The 24631-nt window shown below is 40.8% G+C and overlaps 1 protein-coding gene and 1 long non-coding RNA gene across 5 annotated transcripts in view; one reads left to right on the plus strand and one right to left on the minus strand.

Moving 5' to 3' along the window:
* Positions 1-24631, plus strand: part of LOC132530361 (uncharacterized) — a 74221-nt gene that overhangs the window by 8851 nt on the left and 40739 nt on the right. The gene's annotated exons all lie outside the window — the stretch shown is intronic.
* NCOA7 (nuclear receptor coactivator 7) overlaps positions 2680-24631 on the minus strand; it is a 144825-nt gene continuing 122873 nt past the window's right edge. For 2 of the 3 annotated variants that reach the window (XM_060167530.1, XM_060167531.1), the window contains 6 exons: positions 19692-19839; positions 11959-12084; positions 10506-10658; positions 5735-5830; positions 5209-5282; positions 2680-4833 (listed from right to left, as the gene is read on the minus strand). In XM_060167530.1, coding sequence (XP_060023513.1) covers positions 4698-4833; positions 5209-5282; positions 5735-5830; positions 10506-10658; positions 11959-12084; positions 19692-19839 — 733 coding nt within the window. In that variant the 3' untranslated portion in view covers positions 2680-4697. Of the gene's footprint in view, positions 4834-5208; positions 5283-5734; positions 5831-10505; positions 10659-11958; positions 12085-13354; positions 13638-19691; positions 19840-24631 lie in introns of those variants that run through there. The other variant, XM_060167529.1, reaches the window with a different exon arrangement.

The following is a 24631-nucleotide window of genomic DNA, read 5'->3' on the forward strand; positions in this document are numbered from 1 at the left end:
ATAGCCAAAAAAAATCCATTAGTGAACTGTTTAAACAATGACAGATCCATGCAATGAATAATGAGGTAAGTCTACCTATATCGATAAAAAATGATGTTCATAGTATATTGTTAAATCAGAAAGACAAACTAAAGAACAGTGTGCATAGTATGCTTCTGTTTATATGAAGAAGATATAAATAAGGATATATGCATAGAAATGCCCTAGAAGGAAACACAAGGAACTTTTGTGGTTGTTACCTCTGGGGATATAGGGGAGGAAATGTTTGTCTTTTACTGAATTCCCTCTGTACTGTTTGATCCACCAGCCTGTAAAGATTGTGCTTAAACCATGGACTGCTGTGGGGATTAAAGGCTGAATTGATTGGCTGAATTCCCATGTTTTCAAAATATGTCAAGGTAAGGAGGATTTTTTAGCTGCAGAGACATGAGAAGACATGCCTTATCATCAAAGTTTGTTGAATGTGAGTGTTTCTTGTAGGTGTTTCTTGTTTAGCATATTCCTCAGCGTAACCTCAGTTATATTAAGCTAGATCAAGGTGACTTTTTGTAACCCTAGAAGTGGAGTGGTTGATGAAATGATGGGCTCTTGTTGATAGGGAAATAGGACACCAAGATTATCTAATCGTCTCTTTTCTTATGCCTTTTGATCGCCCTTCATTCTAACAGGCTGATATTGAAAACTTTCTCCACAGGCAGGCAGGTTCTCTGGGTGTGCAGGGGGCCATTGGGCATCCCAGCTGGCAAGCTTAATAAGGAAGATTGGTCACTGAATAGAACTGTTTGAGGCATTTTGGGCAGTTCATTAATCCTTGATGATTCTGAAACTGGTTGCACAATTCTGCATAAGGAATACATTGTTTTTCCTTCCTGTGGTTCATTGTGATTGTGGATGGGTGCCTGGTGAGGGGTATGGCTCCTATAGGACTGCCATGGCAGTAGAATGTCCAGTATGGCAACAAAACACATACTGATGGCCAAGGCAGGAAATGTTTATTTGAGACAAGGCCTGGGCACTGGGAGAGGTTTTTTGTTATTTTTCATTAAAGATGAGGATCAGTAATGCTATAGAGATCTGAGTTTTCAGTGTAATCAGGGAACTGAACCCTCTGGTCTCTTTGTTAGTTGATGACCTAAGCAGTGAGACACACTGTTACTTTAGGTGGTACCACGTTTTGTAAGGATCCATAATGGCAGGGACAAATCAAAGTACTGAGAACTAAAGGTTCTCTGTGGCGAGGGAGTAACAGTCTGAGTTCATTGCTGATGACATAACGATTTGGCCGTGCCAAATCTTGATCTCAAGCTGTGCTATTCAATATGGCAGCCACTGGCCACATGTGGCTAAACTTAAATACTTTAATATTAAATAAAATTAGTAAAATTAATTGAATTAAATAAAAAATTCAGCTCCTCAGTCATCCAAGTCACATTTCAAGTGTTCAACACCAGTATGGTAAGCTAGTGGCGACCGTAAAGGACAACACACATTCATGGAACAGTTCTATCAGAGTAGAATGTTCTGTTGAGCAGCACTGATCTAGAAAATAAATAGGTCTCCAAAGATATTCTATCAAAAAACACCATTTGGATGCTTGCTTGACCATACCAGGGAGTCTCTGTCTGGTTTTTATTCTGAACCACTAGAGATCTGAAGTAGAAGGGTGGAGGCAGTAGGATTTTAGATTTCGGTGTGAATTGTAAAGTCTCATTTTTTCAGTTAAGATACCTTTTGTTGGCAGATCACTATGGATAATGGTCATAGGCAAGGAGGTAGGAAGATGCGACGCTCTGAGGTTAGGGCTTACCCTGAATGAGGAGTGAGTGACCTGATTGGGCAGAAGGAAGTAGTCAAAGATACTTTTAATACTTGAACAAAGGGCCAGTACAGCTGTTTAGTTTCTGGAACTTCCTTTGGTTTCTGACCTCCGTACCTTTCTTTATCTGATTATATTGGTAAAAATAGGTTAGGCATCCTAAGAAGAACATGAATCTCAGCTTCCCTTTCTGGTTTAAGAGATTCTTAATGCCTTCCTCAAAAGGAAAGTACTTCTTTCATTAGTCCTGTTTCATATGCCTCTAAAACTTTAAAAGGATTTAAGGAAAGGGAAATCAAATGAAGGCCAATACTACTTCTCACACTAGTTCAGGGTGTCCCTGGTGGCTTGTAGCATATCTAAATCATTTTCAACAGAGTCTGGTGAGACATTTGGTTGCCCCCTCCCATCCACATCTTTTGAAGTAGACTCATGAACTGAGGAATTGGCAAGGAATGAACACTGTTTCAGGTCTTCATCTTTAGGGGCTAGGAGACAGGATGTCAAAGGAAATCAGAGGGTAAGGTAAGGTGTCTCTCATGGAAGTTAGAAAGTAGGTCAAGAGAGAGATGTTAAAAAGAAAGTCACTATTCAAAGAACAGCTAGGATTAAGAACAGAGAAACTGCTAGACAGAGCCAAGAGTTTTCTCTAGTAACTGTAACAGGAGCAGTTTTCATGAACTGATGAAAGAATAGGAGAGTGGCTACAGGGAACAAAGAGGGAATTTCCAAGGCAGCAATAAAAACATGAGCACTGGACCTTATTTATTTAGTCTTGGATACTTCATCATCCTCTCATTCAAGTAAAAGCTCTAGCATGCAATAACTACTTGTTGAATGAATCCTCAGGAAAGAAAGTCACACTGAATGCATAAATTCCTTTATTGAAAATACTGGGCTAGCACTGCATTACATATATTCAGTATCCATAAATGAAGGGCCACACATTTCTGATTGGACACTACTGTTTTAAATAGAGAACACAGCATCTGAATATGCTCTCACAAGTATAATATCATGGACTAAACTAGGTATGAGTGAACTATATGCAAAATGACCATTTCGTTAATAGCATATGGTTGCAAATGGCATAAATGGTAAACGTGATCATCATGAGACATTCCTGGTATCTCATACCAACACATAATTTAACAAGCAGATTAAGGTTAAACTGCCAATAAGTTGTTAATCAAGAGTTCTCAATAGGAGAACTTGGGTGAAAGTGCACCCAGGCTATAGACTTAAGATTTTATAGCGTTCATTTAAACTTGCGTGGAATGTGGGTGGAGTAAAATAACTGTTGATCTGACAGGAGGCCACTTGGCAATTTGTTTGTTCTCTTTTATAAATAGTCTAAAATAAGAGAATAAGCTAAAGGAAATATTCTGCCAGCTTAAGGCCAACATTCTAAGAACTGTTTACTTCTTTAAAATGCAGGTATATAAACACTACTTTTTATTAATTTTTCCTTCAAAGATCACTGGGTATGTAACTTACGACAGACCACTTTCTCAGCTTTGGCTATCATTTGACAGTTTTTTTCCATTAGCAGTCTTTGGCTTTCATAAACATCTGACAGTCAATAATATTTGTTAAAATTTTAACAAGTCTTTATTATTAACTTTAATAAAAGAGTGTTTTATGATGTGAAAGTGAGCTGATATTAAAAAACAAGTTTTTACTTTTTATTCTAATTTTGGTATGAATGCATTTCTTTGCATTGATTTTTCTCAAATAAAAGAGTCTAGAAATCAAGACAATTGGGATAATTTGACCTTTTTTTCATTTGATATAAAATATACAGAAATTAAAACACTCAGTCTCATTTCAAACAGAGGCCTGTTCATTAATGTAAAAACTTGGGGAAAATTATGCAAAAAAATCCAATAAAAATACAATTTTTGTTATTAACGTGATTTTATAAGAAGCAAAACATTTTCTTTTCAAAAGCAGGGTTTGTTCTAAATCTAGGATCATAAAGGTATACATTTCTGTAAATATCAACTTATGACTGAGAGAAATAGCTTATTTTTCTTTTACACAGTTGTGTTCAGAGTAAATAACTAAAAATGTACCTTTTTAATGACTAAATGGAAAGCTGGCCTACAACAGTCAAATCAATAAACATTGGTATTGCGTTTTAAAAAATTCAGAATTATGTGTATATATATATATGTGTGTATACATATATATATTTGGACATTAAGCAGCACATACATATACATATCACCCTAAACAATCAGGGCAAAAAAAATTTAATATAAAACTATATAAATCAAATGGGTTTGTTGCCAAAACATAGCACAAAATGTATACATTTCTTTATTTCAAAATTTGACACATTAAAAGAAAAAACTGCCAACACATTTCAGACAATATACTAGAAATAATAAATAAAACAGTTTTTAAAAATCATATATTCCCTTTAAGTGCTGTGCACTTTGAGTTTTTCTAAATGAGACTAAACTTTTCCATGGCAAACAACAGTACGCTGTACATTTTGGTAATGAAAATTATATTGATAAATATACAAGGAATGTATATATTTCCACAGTATTTTCTTTTTCACAGTTAACAAAAATAAAAATTGCATTCAACTCACATCTATAAATATTCTGATTCCTCACTGTATGGATTTGAAGGAAGTGAGAGTATTAAGCCTTTCAGCAATCTGGACTTCAGATTTCTTTCTTCATCGTCTGCCTTCCACATGTACCTTTCAGAATCTCTCTGCAATGTGATCACACGCTGAGATGAAGGCAGAAAGAAAGCACTATGATGGGATGAGGCAGTCTGGGCTGGGGCTTGCTCTTCCAGCCAGCTTTAGCAGGGCTGATTGAACCCAGTCTTTTTAATGTCATATTTTAAGGCAGTCTGAATTTCACTCGAATGTCCATACCTCGAGATCCTGAACTATGAAGTCTTCCTTTTTGGAAAGAATATCATTATTAAAAGTGCTGCAGGAGTTGCTTCGTCCATGGTATAAATCAGCATCTAGCCATAAACCAAATCGTCCCCTGAAAAGGTTAATAAAATGATGAAAACATTTCAATTTTATGTGCACACTTTCTGTCCTCCCTTGCCCCAACCTCTTTCTTTTATGCTGTACACAGACAAAACCCTAAACTGCTTATAAAACAAAAGGTACATTTCCTTTATTTCATTTAAATGACCCATCTTTCCTAAAAGACGGGCGGCAGTAGTCCCTCATTTAGACACATAAATAAGTCATTTTACCTTCAATTCTTAGTGTTATGTGTTAGACCACACTGTCCTAAATAATCGAAGCACATGGACTAGCTAAAATCACCTGACACCAAAGTTTCAGTTACCTGGGTCAAAACAGGCTCACTCAAGTCAGGTGGTAATTATAATAACAACAAAAACCTTACCCTCCACCACCAAGTTCCAAAGAACTTATGTCTCCATTGATAAAGTATGAGTTTTCTCCACTCCACTTAAAGACCTTAGGACAGAAACACAAGACAGAGAACAGACATTTCAATCTGGAGAATTCACGAAGAGGGAGTAACAGCATAGTACCTGTGTGTGTGCAAGGGCACTACCCATTGGCTGAGGAAGCTCCTGACGGCCAGACCTCTCCCACACCAGGATGAGATCTCCAAAGGGGTTATGATGTAGGAAAGACCTCTCAGACACATGTTGGGTCTGACTTGCAACCCCTCCCTGATCTTAGACCATGCAAAAGAGCAGTTCCCAAGGGCTGGGGAGGGAATTTAAGCAGTTTCTGTGCTGCAGTCATGAAGTGCTGGCCAGGCTAGAGTGAGGCCAGATGAGGTTACCTCGAGTAACGGGATGGGACAGCTGCTGCTCCAACCACAGCCCCCCATCTCCAACCCCACCGACCCTCCTGACACCGTGACACCAGGAAGTTGGGTATTTCTTTCATCTAGGTACCTTGAAGTTAGGGCTAAACGTGTAGAGAAAAGTTTCGCCTGTGCCATAATAGTGATCACTGAACTTGAAAGGATGAGTTGCATATGCTCCAAAAATCTGTCAAAAGAAAACAGAAACCTTATCTACTTTCAACCATAAACCTCCCAAAAAAAAGACTTTCTGAAATATTTTAGCACAATCCTATTCTGAGATCTCATTATATCTCTTTCAGCAAAGATCATTACTAAATCAGAGTTCCTAAATAAAAAAGACCACCATCCAACAAATAAAATGTCCCCAATTCTCATTAGAACCCAAGTGGCTTAGAGAACTTATCTGTCAAAGGCCAACAATTGCTCCAGTTTTAAAAGACTTCCGAAGTCCACTATAGAGACAAATTTCTTTTAGTGAATACAGAGGACATACTGGAAACATTAAATAACAAGATGCATCTTGCACACAGAAATGAGTGGTTGAGAGAATGAAGGCATATCTCTGATGTGTTTTCTAAGTAAAATTGTGGCCAGAGGTTTCCCTGGAGAAAATTAATTTTTCTCTCTTTTGATTCGAAAAATGAGTTTTCAACATACTTACTAAAACTGCATCCTTAACGTGACTGATCCAGTATATCTTAGTTCAAAATGGCTTTTAAGAAAAAAGTAACAATTCCGTAATACTGTGGGCTTTAAAGGTGGTTTAGATGTATCTGAATCAATGATTTTTCTATTATTTCTTATTGGGGTTGGAAGGAGTAGTCTTTTCAGAACACGCATGTCCACTGCTTCAGCTTCCTATCCTCTGCTCAGATCCTGACCAGTGTGTGCAGGAGTGAGGACTGGCAAGAATATATGTTCTGGAAATGTCCCTAGGTGATTCTGATATATTTTCTCCAAATCCCACTTGAGAAACAATGCTTTTTTTAAAAAATATTTATTTATTTGGTTGTGCTGGGTCTTAGTTGTGGCATGCGGGCTCCTTAGTTGCAGCTTGCTGGCTCCTTAGTTTTGGCATGTGAACTCTTAGTTGTGGCATGCATGTGGGATTTAGTTCCCTGACCAGGGATCGAACCCGGGCCCCTGGCATTGGGAGCGTGGAGTCTTAACCACTGCGCCACCAGGGAAGTCCCAAGAAACAATGCTTTAAATGGAGTCTACCTGAAAAATGTCTTATAAGTTTTCAAACTAATTTAAATTGGATTATCATCATCATGGAATCTCTTCTTTACCAAGTACACTCAGTTCCTAGCTCCTTGAAATACTAAAAATTAGGTAGCGTAGAAGTCTAGAATCTCTTTCTAACCCCTGTTCTTCATACCAAAACCTGTCCCTAGAGCTGTTAAGAACAAGGAAAAAACAGTCACAAATTTTCTTAGCAATCATGGAAATCTGTTTAAGCACTGGAGATATGATGATACTAAGAAATTACTGTTAATTTTTTAGGTATATAGCATTATGGTTATGCAAGAAAATGTCCATTTTATTTTTTTCTATTAATTAACTTAGGAAGAAATTGTAGAATAATGGTATTGTTGGGTCTATACCATCAAAAATTTTAACATGTTTGACAGTAATAGAACAAAGGAATCCAGGGGAATGAATGAAGATAGCCCAAAGTGGTAAAAGGAAGGTTAATATGACAAAACCTATAAATGTATAATTGCTCTCCTTTCTTCTCTCAGCTTTCTTAGTAGATAAAAATTATACAAACAGCTATGTAACAGTTTATTGTTGAGTTTGTAATATATATCAACGTAATATAACAAAATTACCACAAAAAGTGGAAAGATGTCATAGAGCAATATAGGAGTAACATTTCTATATTTCACTGGAATTAAGTTAATATAGATCGGACTCTATTACCTGATGATTGTTCTATTATTTTCCACAATGCTTTGTGGTATAAATTAGTCCACGGTCTCATTCAATTAAATTTGGGCCCCTTTGCAGGGGTAGTTTCTGTGGCCAGTCTATGAAGTTTATCCTGACTCCAGGAAGGCTCTCCTTAGCTGTCTCTTTCCCCGGTTCTCTCTGGTAAACTAGATGGTCTACAGCTTAGTTTGCTGCCTTCATGGAACTACCAGCCTCCTCTTAGTTGTTTACCACCAAAATTTTCATTGTTCTCTAGAGTGTCCTTTGGCTTGACCTTCCCCATGTTCTTCTAAATAACATCAGTTCCTTTGGAGAGAGCTTCTGAGCTATATGTTCTACAGTCCGCCTCTTCCCCTGGAGCTGGGGGCTGGACAGTGGCCTGCTTTTCTCAAAGGTACAGTCCTGTTTCATGAGCAGGTGCTGGGCAGGGGCAGTAGCCACTGGTCTTGGCTCCGCTCACCTGACATGAACTTCTGCCCTATGTGCTGGAGCAAGGGCAGTAGAGACCCCTGTATTCTCGGCCTGCCATGCAGAAGGTAGAGCAACTGTCCTCTGAGAAGGGGCTGGTCAGAGGAAGAGAGCCCTGAAATTTAGCCTCTGAAACAGAGATCTTGGGTAGGGGATAAGACATGCTGGGGACCTGCCCCTAGACGAGGCATATCATAGTCTTTGCCTGGGAGCTGGCAGCTGAGGGATCCTCATCTTGTCCACACGTGCCCAGAAGGAAGCTTGTCTGAACAGGGGTTGGGGGAGGGAGCAGGCTGTGCCTTCAAATGCCATAGAATCTCACTATTATTACTGGGCTTCATTAGATTTTCTTAAATAAATGGTTCTTCACTTGCTGTATGCCCTTAGGGCAATTTCCAGAGACTTTAAATGATTGTTGTTTTTATAATTCCCACCAGTAATGATTGTTTCTCTGGGGATTGATTCTGTAGAACTCCTCATGCCTGCCATTCTGCATGCGTAATGCTTTTATCTTAGAATTTTTTATAATTCATTTCCAGATAAACTTACAGGTGTTGTTCTATCATGTTCCCAAACACAGCAAGCCTTCATCCTTGCCTTGGGGGTAGGTGGGGTGGGGAAAGCAGAGTTATGCCTTCAAATAACACAAATGCCTCCAGGGCACCAGATCCAGTAAGATTATACCTCTAGACAAACAGTGTAATCTTCAGGTACAGGCAGGCCTCCTTTACCTATCTGCTGATAGGAAGCTGAGTAATACTGGGCATCATCAAAACCTGCTCTGTGAGGCCAACACATTCCCCAACAAGTTCTCTTTTGGTAAATTAATAGAACTAATCTATACTTATGGTGCAGGGGTGTGTGTGTGTGTGTGTGTGTGTGTGTGTGTGTGTGTGTGTGTGTGTGCGCTAAAACCATCTAGCCCTATCTCATCTAAAAACTAGCACCTAACTTTGCAAACATTTCACTAAATCCCTAAGTAATTCCATTTTAAACCTTTGTTATTATTATTTAAATTTTTAACTTGACTCTCCCTACTGTTCAGCTTGGACTATGATTAAATAAAGTGTTCTCAATCAGTAAATAACAGTAGGAACAATGATAGTAACTAAACTATTCCTCACAACTCTTAATCTACTTTCAGGAATGATCACCGTTGAGAAAGACAGTGCCCTTCTTTCTGCTAATTTTTCCCAAGACAAATTATGACAGCAAAAATCTGTTTCCCCTAAAATGATCCTAATTATATGGCTTCTCAGTAAGCTCCCCAATGCTTAACAGTGCCCCACATCTAACAGTCATTATACATTTTCTGAATGGATGAATAAATAAATGGTTGTCAAGTAAACCCTGCTTCCAAATGCCAGGAAGAGAAAATAATGACACCTACAAAAAGTGTAAAGAAATTTCTTCTTGCTATAATATAGACCAAGTTGAAATGAATAAAGAGCAGACTTGAAAGATGCTTTCCTTTTGTGAAGCAGAAGTCGGCCTGGATGGTACATGAAAGAAACCTGGACAGATTCCACTCATACTCCAGGCTGACCGAGTGAAGAATTATTAGCTTAGGGGAGATGGGGGTAATATCTAGATTTCACCAGTGCCTCCAAGACCGACAGCAACGTGGGTGAAAGTGCACTAAGCAATGGTCCAGAGCATTTTCTCCTGTTTCGTAACAACTGGGCCCTTCAGGTACAACACACCATGGCCTTAACTGGCTCTCCATCTCAGCAACTATGCCGGCAAGGTTGGTGGGCACTACTTCAGCTACCTGGAAGAAGTTCTGGTATGGCACTGGGACTGCTTTCTGCAGCTATGTCCAAATCTAGACTTGACTTTTCTTCCAGCTTCTCCAGTTTTAGGTTACAGAATATCATTATAGTATATATATAATACAGTATATATATTATATATAGAGTATATATATATATATATACTCCATGATGAGTACAGGAAAAAAATTCCTTAGAATGTGACTGTATTTGGAGATACGCTCCATTTTCTTTTTTAGAGATGCATTCTGAAGTATGTAGAGGTGCAATGACATAATAATTGGGATTTACTTCAAAATACTTCAGGGAAGAAAAGCCAACAAAGGAAAGAATGAAGTGTATGTGGCAAAGTCCTGCTAACTGTAGAATCTGAGTGATGAGACGTCATTGTATTAGTCTCTCTACTGTTGTGTAGGTTTGAAAAGCTTCATTAAAAAAAATGTTCCTTGGGCTTCCCTGGTGGCGCAGTGGTTGAGAGTCCGCCTGCCGATGCAGGGGACACGGGTTCGTGCCCCGGTCCGGGAAGATCCCACATGCTGCGGAGCGGCTGGGCCCGTGGGCCATGGCCACTGAGGCTGCGTGTCTGGAGCCTGTGCTCCACAACAGGAGAGGCCACAACAGTGAGAGGCCCACGTACCGCAAAAAAAAAAAAAAATGTTCCTCTATAAGAGGAACAAGCCTCACCTGATTATCCATATCTTTGATGACCAATAGGACAGGACTGTCTAGTGATGCTGACTTCCGGTAGAGAGTTTTCAAGCTGGTCCCATGCTCTAATGTGCTGTATACGAGACTCCATGGATACCCCTGTACCCTTGCTGGAAGGCGTCGGGCCAGCTGTGAATCCAAAGATGAAGATGTAAATACACAGTTTGCCTACAAATCACTCATGAATTTGTAGCACAAAACCGATGCCTGTGGCTCAAACTCGATAATTACACTACTTCCATATTGCTCCCCTATACTGTAGCAAATATTTGCCACTATAAACCAAGAAGGGAAAATCATCCCTTGGCAGGGATGCTCCCCAGAGCACGCATTCCCTCTCAGGGATGATCCTGAAGGGTCACTATGCCACTATATATTTGAAGATACAGCACCTAGCTTGATAAAGAGGTATGAATTAGACACATGCTCTCTTGTTTACACTTCAACCTGACTTTCACCAAGCAGTTCATGTTTCTCGAATTGTTCTTTCTAAACCTTCAAAGGCTCAGAGCTGCTACTGACAGCTGTAAATTCCCACCAAAGTGAGAACAAGGAGACACGGGTGCTTTATGCTAGTAATCAGATGTAGTCTGTCCTCATTACACTTGTATCTTTCACTTACATTAATATTAAACTTGGCTGCCATAAATATCAATAATGCATATCTCTTCAAAAATACACACAAAGGAGGCTATATAAAATGTTGAAGTCCTCAAGAATGCTTGACATAGTTCTAGAATCAGCATGAACTCCATCCCTGTAACTGCTTGGTCAAGTCGCCTAGCTTTCCTGGGCCTTCAGAGATGGCATTTGTAAATTGAGGGACTTGAACTTGATGATTCTTTAAGGTCTCTGAAATTCAGGTTTCTAAGCTGACTGATGGGGGAAGCACAAGAGGTCCCTTACTAAAGTTCAAATACAAGCACGTAGTATTTCATAAAAACTCACGTAAGAGATGTTCAGAAAATAGAAAGTAAACCAAAAAAAAGTACAGAAAAAGGAAAATTACTCCTAGTGGTAGGTGGTTTTCATAAAGCAAGTAAAGTGTACTTGCTATATGACTTTTACTGAGCTCAATAAATTGAAACCATCGGAACTCTGCGATAATCATTAGGGTAAATTTGGATCCTTTTAAAATACATTAGGACTATAGTAGGACACTTTAAAAATTGTTTTGAAGCCAAGAAATGGCTTTTTGTTCAGGTTCGGGGAATGGACGTAGGTGTCAGGCCAAGTCCTTGCACTCCCAAGAAGGTGGCAGGGATGCTGCCTTTCAGAAGCAGAGAAGGGCCCTGGTTAGGCTGCTGGTGTTTCTTCCTTTAAAGCTCGGCTCATGCTTCACCCCAAGTGAGAAGAGCAAATGCCAGGGGTGGGAAATGTGTTTTAAGGTTTGGAAGACACCCATCCTAAGTCCCCAGGAAGAACCCACCTGCTCGATGTGCATGTTCTCCAGAAGCGCACTGTGGGGCTGCAGGATCGGCAGGGCGGCCTCATCCTCATCTTCATAGTAGCTACATGTGCTCTTCCTGCGTTTTGCCTCCTCAACGGTGATGATCTGAAATGGAGAAGACAAATAAACCAAGAAAAACGGTATTTTTGCTTTTCCTTCACCTGCTATAAAGGACCTCAGGTACACAATTGCCTGTAACAGGTAGGGTTTTAGCGGCAGGACATAAGTTGAGCCAGCACTTTGGGGGAAATGGCTAATCACAATGTCAATTTCAGAGCAAATGGAGAATTAACACAGTACAGCTATAGCACTTAATATGTACAAATTAAAGTCACAAGTTTTCCAGTTTTACTATTGCTCAGTCATCAAGTAAGAATTATGTATAACTCCACAAGCGACTTATACCCTTGAAATGCCCTAAATTATTCTCCATTAGCCTGCATCTAAATTTGAATTGTTACGGGACTAACAGATATCATACTATGAGCAAGTCTTCTATAAATAGGGAAATGGGGACGATAAGGATAGTCCTTTAATCAAGAATCCTAATGTTTTCTCTCAAGGCTGATCATAGCAACCAACCCTGACAGAAATAGCAAATGATAACATCTAAGGAAAGCAACAATACAAAGAGACACGAAGCTTTAGTCTAAATTACAATTAGGTATGATTCTTTATGGAGAGTTGAGAAACCATCAAAATAATCTTTCCTTCAAGGCTGAGAACAGAAACATGATGTTGTACACAACATTTATTATTTCATCATAAATACACTTATAAACTACCAGGTTAAAAATCATTTTTCTTTTGCCTCTCCGAAAGTCTGGATAAATCACTAAATTATTTTGTAATTGAAGGATACAGACAGAAGGTAACTAATTCACCAAAATTCCTGAGTACAAATATTAATGACTTTTGCATCATAGAGAAAAAACATTTACATTACATTTAGTGAAGGTCGTCAGACAATGACTACTTAGTTTCCAAAATGCTGTCATCTGAGCTGGATTTACAGGTAAGGAAATTAGCCCTTAAATGTTACCGTCTTCTCAAGGGGCATTTACTTAAAGAAAACACTGTTGAAGAATCACAAATCCAGCATTTTAAATGTATTAAATAAAGCATATATTTTGGGGGAACTCTACATTTAACACAGGTACAAAGTGGGGCTGTGGAATGAAAAAATCAGTATGGAGTTTTGACTCCAAAGGGAAAGGGCAAACCACACCATCTCTCTCTCCAAAGTGAATAAAATACCTGCTCTGGCTGAAATATCAGCACGATCCTTTCTAATTAGAAAGCATTTCAAAGCATCTTAGCGGCAGAGCTTGGAGGATTCACGGGCACATGATTAGCCCTCAGGACTCCAACATACCTTCACAAAAGGCTCTTGGTCCGGTCTGGCACAATAGAAAATCTGGATGTCCAGGGGCAACCTTCTCATCGTGAAGTAGTGTGAACTGCCTGCTTGCTCTCTAAAGAGCTGCAGGTTTTTCCTCTTATCTGCCTCCACACCACTGTTACTTACAGCCACACTGAGCTACAACTGTTTATGCAGTATCTCGTTTCCTGCATGATTGAGTTTCTGTTTCCCTTAGGAGACAGTTCAATATTTCTACAGGAACACACCCAAATTAGGATTTAGAGCAAACACACACTTCCTGTTAGGCATAGCTGTGAGGCTGTAAAAAGACACTCGCACCTTTGAAATGGTGGTTTCCTAACAGCACAACAAAACCTCATTGTTGTTTTTTTTCTTCTTCTCTGTCTTGTACTTTTCTTCCCAATGGTCCTCCAGCTGGCTGAGCTAGCTTTTCTAGCCCTGCCTTTTCAGATTTTTTTTTTCCTGCATTCTAAAGCGAAACCTTCATTTTAAAAGTTTATGTGTGTTCCCTGACGTCAGTTTGAATCTCAAAGGAAATATGAAAAGGAGCCTTTACCAGAGGTAGGTTCATTACGCTTAGAACAATGGCGTTTCACTTCAATACCGTCATGTTTGTTAGGTATGAGAAACTTCAAAGAACTGAAAGAACATCCGGTTTATATGAGGCTGAGAAAAATGTTAGTTTAGATTCAGGTTTTCTAAAGAGCACCTTTTAACCTTTCAAAATATTAATCTTAATGACTAATAAGCATGATGAGTCCTCCTCTACTGCCCAGACCAGATATCAGCGGGTTGGAAAGAAATGTAGATTACCATTGGATCAATTTTCAGGGCTCTTTCTGTGAGTTTTCCAGATCGAAAATGGCCTCTTGGTCTCCGGTACCCCTGGGAGATCGGGCGCCACTACATAGTTCATCCCGGGGGTCAGTTCTAATGAGGCTCTGGGAGATAACTGGTGACCAGTCTCAGGTCAGCCAGAACTTATTCTCAATGCAAGAGCCTGGACACAATCTAGGGCAGAATCACTTGGATTTTGTGCCAGTGAGACAGCATTCTTTTCAGTGCCTGACACTTCATGACAGCTAACATTTACTGAGTGCTTTCTATATGATGGCAAGTGCCAGGTGCTTTGCCAGGCATGTGGCACAAACAATTCCAGTATATCATTTATCAGCTTTTCAAATTAGCGAAAGCTTTAAGAAAGGGATAATAGAAATAGTACTTTCTGTTGCCAGAAGCACAATGAGAAGAAGGGTATTCCTCACATTTCTGGAAAACTGTCATTATATAAAAGATTAGGAGCCTTAAAAAAATCAATAGCCTTATACTAAGTAATATCACTTTCAGGAAATTAGGGGAACAGTCAGAGTTACAGATCATCTCATCCTTGTGAAAACCTTGAACCAACACGATTCCTAAAAGTGGGGAATTGTTAAATAAATTCTGATTGAGGTTTAAAATATTATGTAACCATTAAAATGAGGCTTCAAAATCTTTAATATGATACAGTTCTCACAGGATGTCAGGTGAGAAAAGCCAGATACCAAACTATACATAGAACATTATCCCATTTTGCAAAAATACTCTCTCACCCTTACCGCCTAGAAAACACCCTAAAATAGAAAAAAATGAGTCCAAAAAATGTACAAAAGTAATGTGTGGTTAGATACTATTTTCTAAATGTTCTGCATTGTGCTTTTCTGTAGTTTCCAAATTTCCTATAATAAAAGCAGGTGTTACTTTTATAAAATTAGGAAGTAAAGCTTATTTAAAGAGCTTGGGTATGGAGGATGGACTAGTGGTTGGGTTGACTGGAGTTGCCCTAGAGTTTAAGTGAAGGGTGCAGACAGCTGACCAGGGCAGTGGTCCCCACCCTACGTAAGATCAGAATCAACAAATTCTAACTAGAGATGACTGACTACATATGATGATGAAAGAGAAGAATCTGGGTTGATATCTAGGCTTCTAGCTTGGGGCACCACTAATTAAGATGGGAATACATGAGAAGAAGCAAGTTTTGGGGAAAGATGAAGAGACGTTTTGGACATGCTGAGGATCAGACACCTGTCAGGGGAGTGAAGGTTCCTCTTCCCCACCCACAGAGGAGAAGCAATGCCACCACGAAGCAATGCTATCACAGTGGCCTGGCCTTAAGGTAATGCTAGTAAGCAGAATTTGCTCCTGCATGGGAGGGAGCTTGGACAGCATTCTTCTCCTCATTGTACTTTTGACTTTCTCTTCCATGTGGCAAGAAGTAGGGATAGGGGCTTCCCTGGTGGTGCAGTGGTTGAGAATCTGCCTGCTAATGCAGGGGACACGGGTTCGAGCCCTGGTCTGGGAGGATCCCACGTGCCACGGAGCAACTAGGCCCGTGAGCCACAACTACTGAGCCTGCGCATCTGGAGCCTGTGCTCCGCAACAAGAGAGGCCGCGATAGTGAGAGGCCCGTGCACTGCGATGAAGAGTGGCCCCCGCTTGCCACAACTAGAGAAAGCCCTCGCACAGAAACGAAGACCCAACACAGCAAAAATAAATAAATAAATTAATTAATAAACTCCTACCCCCAACATCTAAAAAAAAAAAAAAGAAATAGGGATAATAGTCCCGTCACCTCTCTCTCCAGTTATCTTTTCTTTCCATGTCCCAAGTGTTAACAAGTACACTAGGAGCTCGCAACAAGCCAACCCATTTCTTCCTCCTTCTCCATCCCTTCTTCTTTTCTTCCTCTTCCACTACAGGTCTAGAGACACCTTCTAAAGGGATTTGCCCTCTCATTCTCCTCAGTGGCTCAGTCTGAGTGGCTCACTCAAGCCCACTCTACTCTAGATCTGGAAGCAGACCTTTCTCTCTCTGCATGCCCCTTTAGCTCCTTTTCCTCTGGTGCTGGTAGGTGTGGCCTCTTCTCCCACAGGAGTTGTCAAGAGCTGAGATTCAAGGTTGGGATTAGTGGAAAGATGCAGAATAGGCCTAAAAGCGGGCTGCTTCAGTTCAAGATATTCAGGCCTAGTCGGGAAAGGATTAAATCCCCAGTGAAATTTAAACCTTCTCTCTGGCCCTCCATATTGGGCAAGAGACCATAGCCTCACTAAGAAAATATACATTTCCTAGCTATGCTTCGTCTGTGCGCATATCTCATGGGGGTGGGGGCGTCTTGGGCACAGATGGTTATGTGAGGAGGACGGGAATTGATATTCTCTGACGCCTTGGCCAGAATGCCAGTGTCACACCATCTCTGCCTCGTGGAGACCCAGTCATGCCTGTGGGGCATCTATGTGCTCTAGAACAGCAGCCTGGAAGAAAGGTGTGTGGAGGAGACAGAGGTGGGAGTCAGCAGCAGAAACCTTGAAAGCCGATGAGCTCGTCCAAGGAAGATGTAATAGATGAGAAGAAAAGAGAGCCAAGGACAAACTAGGGAACGCCATGAGAAAAGGGACAAGCAAAGTATACTCAGAGAGACTGGCCAGAGACAGAAAAAGAGTTGATATGAAGAGCCAAGGGAGGGACAGCCTAATAGGCTTGAATATTTTTAATCAATGGTTTCAAACAAGAAGCTTATGAACTGTGGGAAGACAAACAGGCAAACAAGTAAAGTGCTGAGCGATACACTACAGAGCTATGAGCAATGGGCTGTGGAAGGACAGGAGGAGTAACTCTGGCTGAAAGCATCACAGAAGTGACACATGAGCTGGACCTTGAAGGATGACGGGAGTCTGACATGGAAAGCTGTGTGTGTGCATGTACACATTCGGGCTGCGAGGGAGTGAATGAGAAAGGGACGAGTGAGGGCAAACACACATATGAAGGGACCTGGCATTCCAGAAGGAGTTAGACCCAAGGGGCAGGCCTCATCATCCTTCATCATCCCAGTCTGACAGAGTTCCAGCCTTGGAAGATCTGACTGCCCACTTGATGAATCTAAACCCAGGCTGGGAGTATTGCTGGAGAAAACCTGCCCTCACTGCAGCCTGGTGTCAGACCCCACCAGGGCTTTCAATACCAGACAGCCATCCTACTGCAGTTCTTCAGTTGGCTTTTTTCCTAGTCTCTATAGCTGCTACTTCAGACCTTCTCCGTATTCCTCTAAGTCTTCCCTCCTTCACTTCTAGGGGGTGCTCCCTCCTGCTGCAGAGAAATAATCAAATGAGCAATGGCAGAATTTACCGCCAGTGAGTCTACATTTTATATGCACACATCCTATTCTTTTCTGCCGCCCGACCACCTAAGACCGATTCTATCCCTACCCCCACATTCCCGGACAATTCTCGGGGATCCAGCCTCCCGCTTATTCCCTCTCCTATTCCCTTATCTTCTGTACCTTCTGTTCCACCGTTCCCGCTGACCTCATCCAAAACGTTACAGTCTCTCTCACGAGAGGGAAAACCTCCCCACCCTCACCTCTTCTTCCAGCCTTCCATCTCATTTTTATTCTCCAAAACCAAATTCGAGTGGTTTGCCCACCTTTACTAGCTCCACTTACTCACCCCCAATTCATTCATTGAACGCTGGTAGCTACATGTTGAAGCTACCACTTTAATGAAACTGCTTTTTGTCAAAGTCACCAACTATTACCTCCTTGGTTTTAAATCCAAAAGACATAGCTTAGGTCTTACCTTCTGACTCCTCCGCAGCATTAGGCATTTTTGACCACTACTCCCCTCTTGAAACATTCTCTTCCCTTGGCTTCTAAGACATGACTTTTCTTGTTTTCCATGCCCTCCCCTGGCTGTTCCTTCTCAGTCACCTTTGTGGGCTCGACTATCTTTGGCCCCTTAGAGCTGGCATCCTGAAGGGTTCTGTTCTGAGTCCTGCTCCTTTGCCAATGGACACACTCTCCTAGGCTGACCTCACCTACACTCACAACTTCAACTTTGCTAATCACTTCCGAAAGTATATCTCCAGATCTTTTTCCTAAGTTTTATTCTCAGTTGTCTCTTGGACATTCCACAGACACCTCAAATTTAGATTAAAACCAGAACACAGAGCGTTTTCTGCCAAATCTAATCCTCTTGCTATGCTTCTTATCGCAGTGAAGGGCAGGTACCTCGATCCCTCCAGTTCCCATTCTAAAAACCAAGAGATCAATCTTGACATCTTCCATCTTCTGCACTGCCGCTCTTTCAGCAACTGTTCTCTCTCAACGCTGATTCCTGCAAGAGACTCCTAATGGGTCTTCAAGCCTCAAGTGTTGTCCAACTCCATGAACATCTGCCAGCAAGAGCAAGCTCTCCAAAATGTGTATCTGTATTTACTTCTCCAGGCTCCAAACAGCTCCTACTGGTTGAAGCTGTTTGAGGACAGCTCAAACTGCTGCCTTCCTACTGCCCTTAGGAAAATAGCCAAACCAAACCTATGACGAACAGTTCATAGGTCCTTCGTGATCTGCCATTTCATTATCTCCAGCTTCATTTCTTGCCACTCCCTCAGCTTTGCACTCTTATGATCCAGCTACACTGAACTCTTATTAGTTCATCAAATGTCCCACACTCTCTGTTTCTCCCCTGGGTCAATCCTCTACATAGACTTTTCTCTCTGGCCAGAACATGTTCCGTGTTCCATGTCCCACTTTCACCCCAACTGCCTGTCCTCCCACTTCTGATCTCAGCTCAGATTACTCCTTCTGGGTCGCATTCCCTGATTCCCTAGCTCCATTCAGGTGCCTGGGTACATGCTCCCATAGCACGTGGCATTTCACCTACAACGGTAATTATCGCACTATATTGTAATGATTTATCTATACTCCTTGATCTCATCCACCGTGCCCCTAACATGAGAAGGGTGTGGTAAGTGCTCAAAAAAATTATGAACAGTTTTTTAGGTCAAATTAAGAAGCTTGACTTTCATCCTGTACGTAATGGGGACCCTGCAGCAGTTTCAAAAAAGAGAAGTGAAATTACTGGGTTGTAGGGGTGGAGATGAGGTCTTTCTGACACACATAACTAGCTTCAACACAGATGAATAAGGTTTTTTCCCCATGTGATTTCAAAGAGGCACAGGAAATCTGACTTCTTGCCAGCCAAGAGGTTACTGGAATTTTGACACAAGAACATTTTGTTTGTGGACTGGACTTTTTTTTTTTCTTTTTTTTTTTTGCGGTACGCGGGCCTCTCACTGTTGTGGCCTCTCCCGTTGCGGAGCACAGGCTCCGGACGCGCAGGCTCAGCGGCCATGGCTCACGGGCCCAGCCGCTCCGCAGCATGTGGGATCTTCCCGGACCGGGGCACGAACCCGTGTCCCCTGCATCGGCAGGCAGACTCTCAACCACTGCGCCACCAGGGAAGCCCTGTGGACTGGACTTTAAGGGACACTCTAGCCCCCTCTTGAGTCTCACCTCCCAGCTCTTGGTGGTCGGCTCACTGAAGAAGTTGTCAATCATATTCAGTTCTTCTTTTTCCACCACCACAAAGCCTTGCTCTTTGGCATCTTTCCCATAGACATCAGGAGACCACTGAACAAAGAACGTGTACAAGTGATCCACCCTGAAAAACATGTTCATCACAGGGGTTAACACCAAATCTACTTTCCTGGCAGGCACCAGTAGGAACTTGGGCATGTACAGCTATCTTTTTCCCGCTTGGCAAATCCATTTTGCTAATTGGGAAATCTCCCATGTTGAAGATAATCTCTGCTAATGCATTCCAACTTCAAAAATAAGTCAATAAATGGAAGCTAAACTCCACAGACACTGAAAAAATGTCTTTCAATCTGAGGCAAAGATCAAGAAATGGGACATAAACATAAAAAACACAATGAAATATTTACACCAAATGTATTTTCCTCATTGGGTCTTTGTTTATTGGACACCTGTATTCATGGGAAAAAAATTAATCTGAAGCTTTAGATGGGAACAAAGATAAGCAATATTCCAATGGGTCTTATGTAGATTGAAGCATTATTATATCATAATTTTAATAAAATATCTTTAATAACTAGAAAATATCAGGGGTAGTATTAGCTGTTGTTTTAACATTAGAAAGAGACAATTTTATTGATATCGGAATGCAGTTTGCTTCCAATATCTCTGTTCTCTTATACATATTTAACATCTGAAGCATCTCTCCAGACTTAATCAATAGAGAGGTGGCTAGTTCCTGAGCAGAGGGTGGGGCTTTTGGTCCCAGCACCTACAATATCCCCCCACCCCCCGCCCATGTAGAACAGTCAAAAGCCCTCTGACCTTAGATTCTACACCTGCAACCATCACAGTGGGGGAGTGGAAGATAGATAGGATCAAATGATTCTTAAAGTCTTTTCTAATTACAAACTGGTAATTTCAATTTGAGGCTACTGTTTGGGACAATGCTAACTTATTGCTAAGTTTTTAAAAGTTATAATTGTAAAAATATTACAACACAATTGCTATAGATTGAATGTTTTTGTGCCCCTAAAATTTGCATGTTGAAATCTAATCCCCAGTGTGATGGTATTTGGATGTAGGACCTTTCAGAGGTGCTTAGGTTATGAGGCATGATTGGGATTAAAAGAGACCCCACCGAGCTGGCTAGCCCCCTGTGCCATGTGAGAACTCAGTGAAAAGACAGCCGTCTATGAACCAGTGAGCGCTCACAAGACACTGAATCTGCCAGCACCTTGACCCTGGACTTCGCAGCCTCTAGAACTGTCAAGAATAAACCTCTTCTCTATAAGCCACCCAGTCTATGGTATTCTGTTATAGCAACCTGAACAAACTAAGACAAATATTAATTAAAACAAAAAAGAAATGTCACTATAATTCTAATATTCCCATCGGTCACACTGTCTTTAGGCTTCTATAGTCCTATCTGTTCTTGAGCACATGTACACAGTTTTCTTTCCATTGTTATCAGGGCTAAGACATAATTGTTATATGTAACATAAAATAATGCATATTTGCCATGTTGCTAGTCCTTGTACTGACTTTTAAAATTTTTTATTTATTTATTTATTTATGGCTGAGTTGGGTCCTTGTTGCTGCGCGCAGGCTTTCTCTAGTTGCGCCCAGCATGGGCTACTCTTCGTTGTGGTGCGCGGGCATCTCACTGCAGTGGCTTTTGTTGCGGAGCATGGGCTCCAGGAGTACGGGCTTCAGTAGTTGTGGCACGCAGGCTCAGTAGTTGCGGCTCACGGGCTCTAGAGTGCAGGCTCAGTAGTTGTGGTGCACAAGCTTAGTTGCTCCACGGCATGTGGGATCTTCCCAGACCAGGGCTCAAACCCGTGTCCCCTGCATTGGCAGGCGGATTCTTAACCACTGCACCACCAGGGAAGCCCCTTGTACTGACTTTTAATGCCTACATTTCATGAAAGTAATAAACCATAATTACCCAAATTCCTATGCCTTTGGGATATTTAGGTTTTTTCCATTTCTTTGATTATACAACGTTATGATGAACATCCTCATGAGCTATGCCTTTTGCCACCTTTTGAATTATTTCCTCAAGATTAGTTCCCAGAAAAGGGATTATTAGGCCAAAGGGCATGATTTTATAGCTTGTGGTTCATCCTGCCAAACTGCTCTTGAAAGGCTGACTAGTTTACTGTGACACGAGCATTGCAGTTTGCATCTAAGTCTCATAACAATCCTGCTTATCCTTCTTTTTCTAAATGAATTTAATATATATTTTAAGTTTTACCCGACTCACTTTGCATTTCTTTGAGTGGTAGTGGGTTGAACATTTTTTAAATGTTTTCTCCCTGGCTGCTTTCATGAATTGGCTCCTTGTGATTGTGGAGTCAATGTTTTTCTTTTCAATATGTGGGAGCCTTTATATAATGTAACATTAACCACTATCAAATGTACTGTTTTTTCCTTTTTATATTAATTATGCTTTTTCTTCCATAATATAGAATTACCAGTTTTCATATATTTTATACACACACACATCCTCTCAGTTCCGTTTCTCTTGAGATCCCTGACTAATACAATGGACTACTCTGAAAAACTATATAAGAAACTGATCAAAATGGTTATCTCTGGGGAATGGAATGAGGTAGTAGATATATTGCATTTATATACATATATATATATCTTTCCATAAATTATTTAAATTTTTGGACTAGGTAGTACATTTTATAATTGGAGAATTAAAATTATATTTCAAAAGGCAAATAATGAGAAGTTTCCATCTCACTCATATCCCTGTCCATCACATTCTGGGTCCACCTTTTTCCGCTATAGTTGACCACTTTATTATTTCCTTGTGTGTTCTTATAGTGTTATTTTTATAGATAGAAATAAATATGAATATAGATTCTCTTTGTCTTTCATTTCTACAAAAGATAGTACTATCCTCTAGCTTTTTTCACTAAACAATATAGCCTGGATATCCTTCCACAACAGTATAGAGATGGCTTCCTCATTCTTTCTTTTATAGCTACACAGTACTTTACTGTGTGGATTTATCATAGTTTATGTAACCATCCTCTCCAGCTGGACACTTGGGTTGTTTCCAAGACTGTGCTTTTATAGACAATGCTATGATGAGTAACTTGGTATGTCATTTTTGCACGTGTACAGGTAGAGTTGTAGGACCTATTCCCAGAAGTGGGACTGTGTTATCAGAGGAGCAATTCACTTATGCTTTTTATATATAATACCATGTTGCCCTTTTTAGGGATGGAATAATTTTTTGCCCTCCTACCAGCAATACATATACTCTTTAGAATCTCTTAACTATTATTAACATGTAGTATGACATTTCCTATTAAAAGTTAACTTAGAAAAAATCATGACTCCAGAAAGGTTTGAAAAATATATAATTCTAGTGCTTCCCTGGTGGCGCAGTGGTTAAGAATCCGCCTGCCGATGCAGAGGACACAGGTTTGAGCCCTGGTCCGGGAAGATCCCACGTGCTGCGAAGCAACTAAGCCCGCGCACCCCAACTACTGAAGCCCGTGCGCCTAGAGCCCACACTCTGCAACAAGAGAAGCCACTGCAATGAGAAGCACACACACCTCAATAAACAGTAGCCCCCGCTCGCCGCAACTAGAGAAAGCCCATGTGCAGCAACAAAGACCCAACACAGCCAAAAATAAATATATTAATATATATATATATATATATAATTCTAACTCTTTTAGTTTGCTAACACCTAAAATTTAGTCCATCTTAACTGTATTTTAGAAAAAAGTTGAGAACCAAATATGCTTCACTCTAACTTTTGGAAAAGGACACATTTATTACATGCTTATCCACATCAAATAAAATGGCTTCCAAATATTTGTTCACTAGCTTATTTGTGAGAAAGAGGAAAGCAGTCCCTGATACGTGGGAGCTAGCCTGCTCCTATCGGTCAGGCCCCAGTGTTGGGAGAAACTGGCCTGGCACTCACAGCTAGGCCCTGGTATTCTCCCGTTGAACATTAACAACTTCCCAAAACATCAATATCCGGCAAAGCCACTCTATCACCATGATGAATCAAGACAGAAATAAGACCACTGAGGCCTGACATCTAAACACAAACACTGTCCAACCACAAAAATGACCAAACATCTCTCTAATCTGGCTAATATAAATGACTGTGCTTCTTTACCAATTACGGCACTAGCCTCTCTAGTTTTTCCTCCTTCTACATAGGATTTATAATATACTCAATCGCAGAATGACTTTTGCTTCCTGACAGCTTCCAATCTAGAGCAAAGTTCCACTTCTTTAAGTTATCCCTCGAATCACCTAACGTAAACCTACATCCTACGACCCCTTTCAAGCACCCTTTTACTGAGATGGCCCTAGGTCCCATGCAGTGCATTCTCCCTCGTTGCAACAAGTCAACCCAACACATTCAATTTCAGGTGTGTTCCTGGTTGTCCCTGGCTGCAGCACATCGCTTCCTTCAATAATACTCCCTGTGTACCCACTATGTGCCAGTGACCCTGACATTGAGGAACTACCTTCTGGAACATTAGGGTTGGTGGAGATATAGGATATCATTTAATCCAACTAACTCTCCTTAGATGTAAAAGAATGCGGGCTCTGACGTCTACTACCAGCATCACAGCCAGGACTAGATCTCCTGAGGTGGCAATCAGTGTTCTTTGAACCACACTACAAAGTCCTCCCCTTATCCCACATCGATTTCTGAATTGTTTCCCACTTAACTTCCTGGTTATGACACAAGACACATTTTTATCACTTTCTGAATCTACTTTCCATGAAGCACTGCTCATTTATCCTCTAACATTTTACTCTCAAAGGAGAAGTCACTGTACAAGCATAAACACTGAAAAAGCATCCCAAGAAATGCTGAAAGCTCATGCTGACATATACCCCTGTGTAAGACTGCAAGGGAATGAGGG

The sequence above is a fragment of the Lagenorhynchus albirostris genome, chromosome 12, assembly GCF_949774975.1.
Source record: "Lagenorhynchus albirostris chromosome 12, mLagAlb1.1, whole genome shotgun sequence".
NCBI lineage: Eukaryota > Metazoa > Chordata > Mammalia > Artiodactyla > Delphinidae > Lagenorhynchus > Lagenorhynchus albirostris.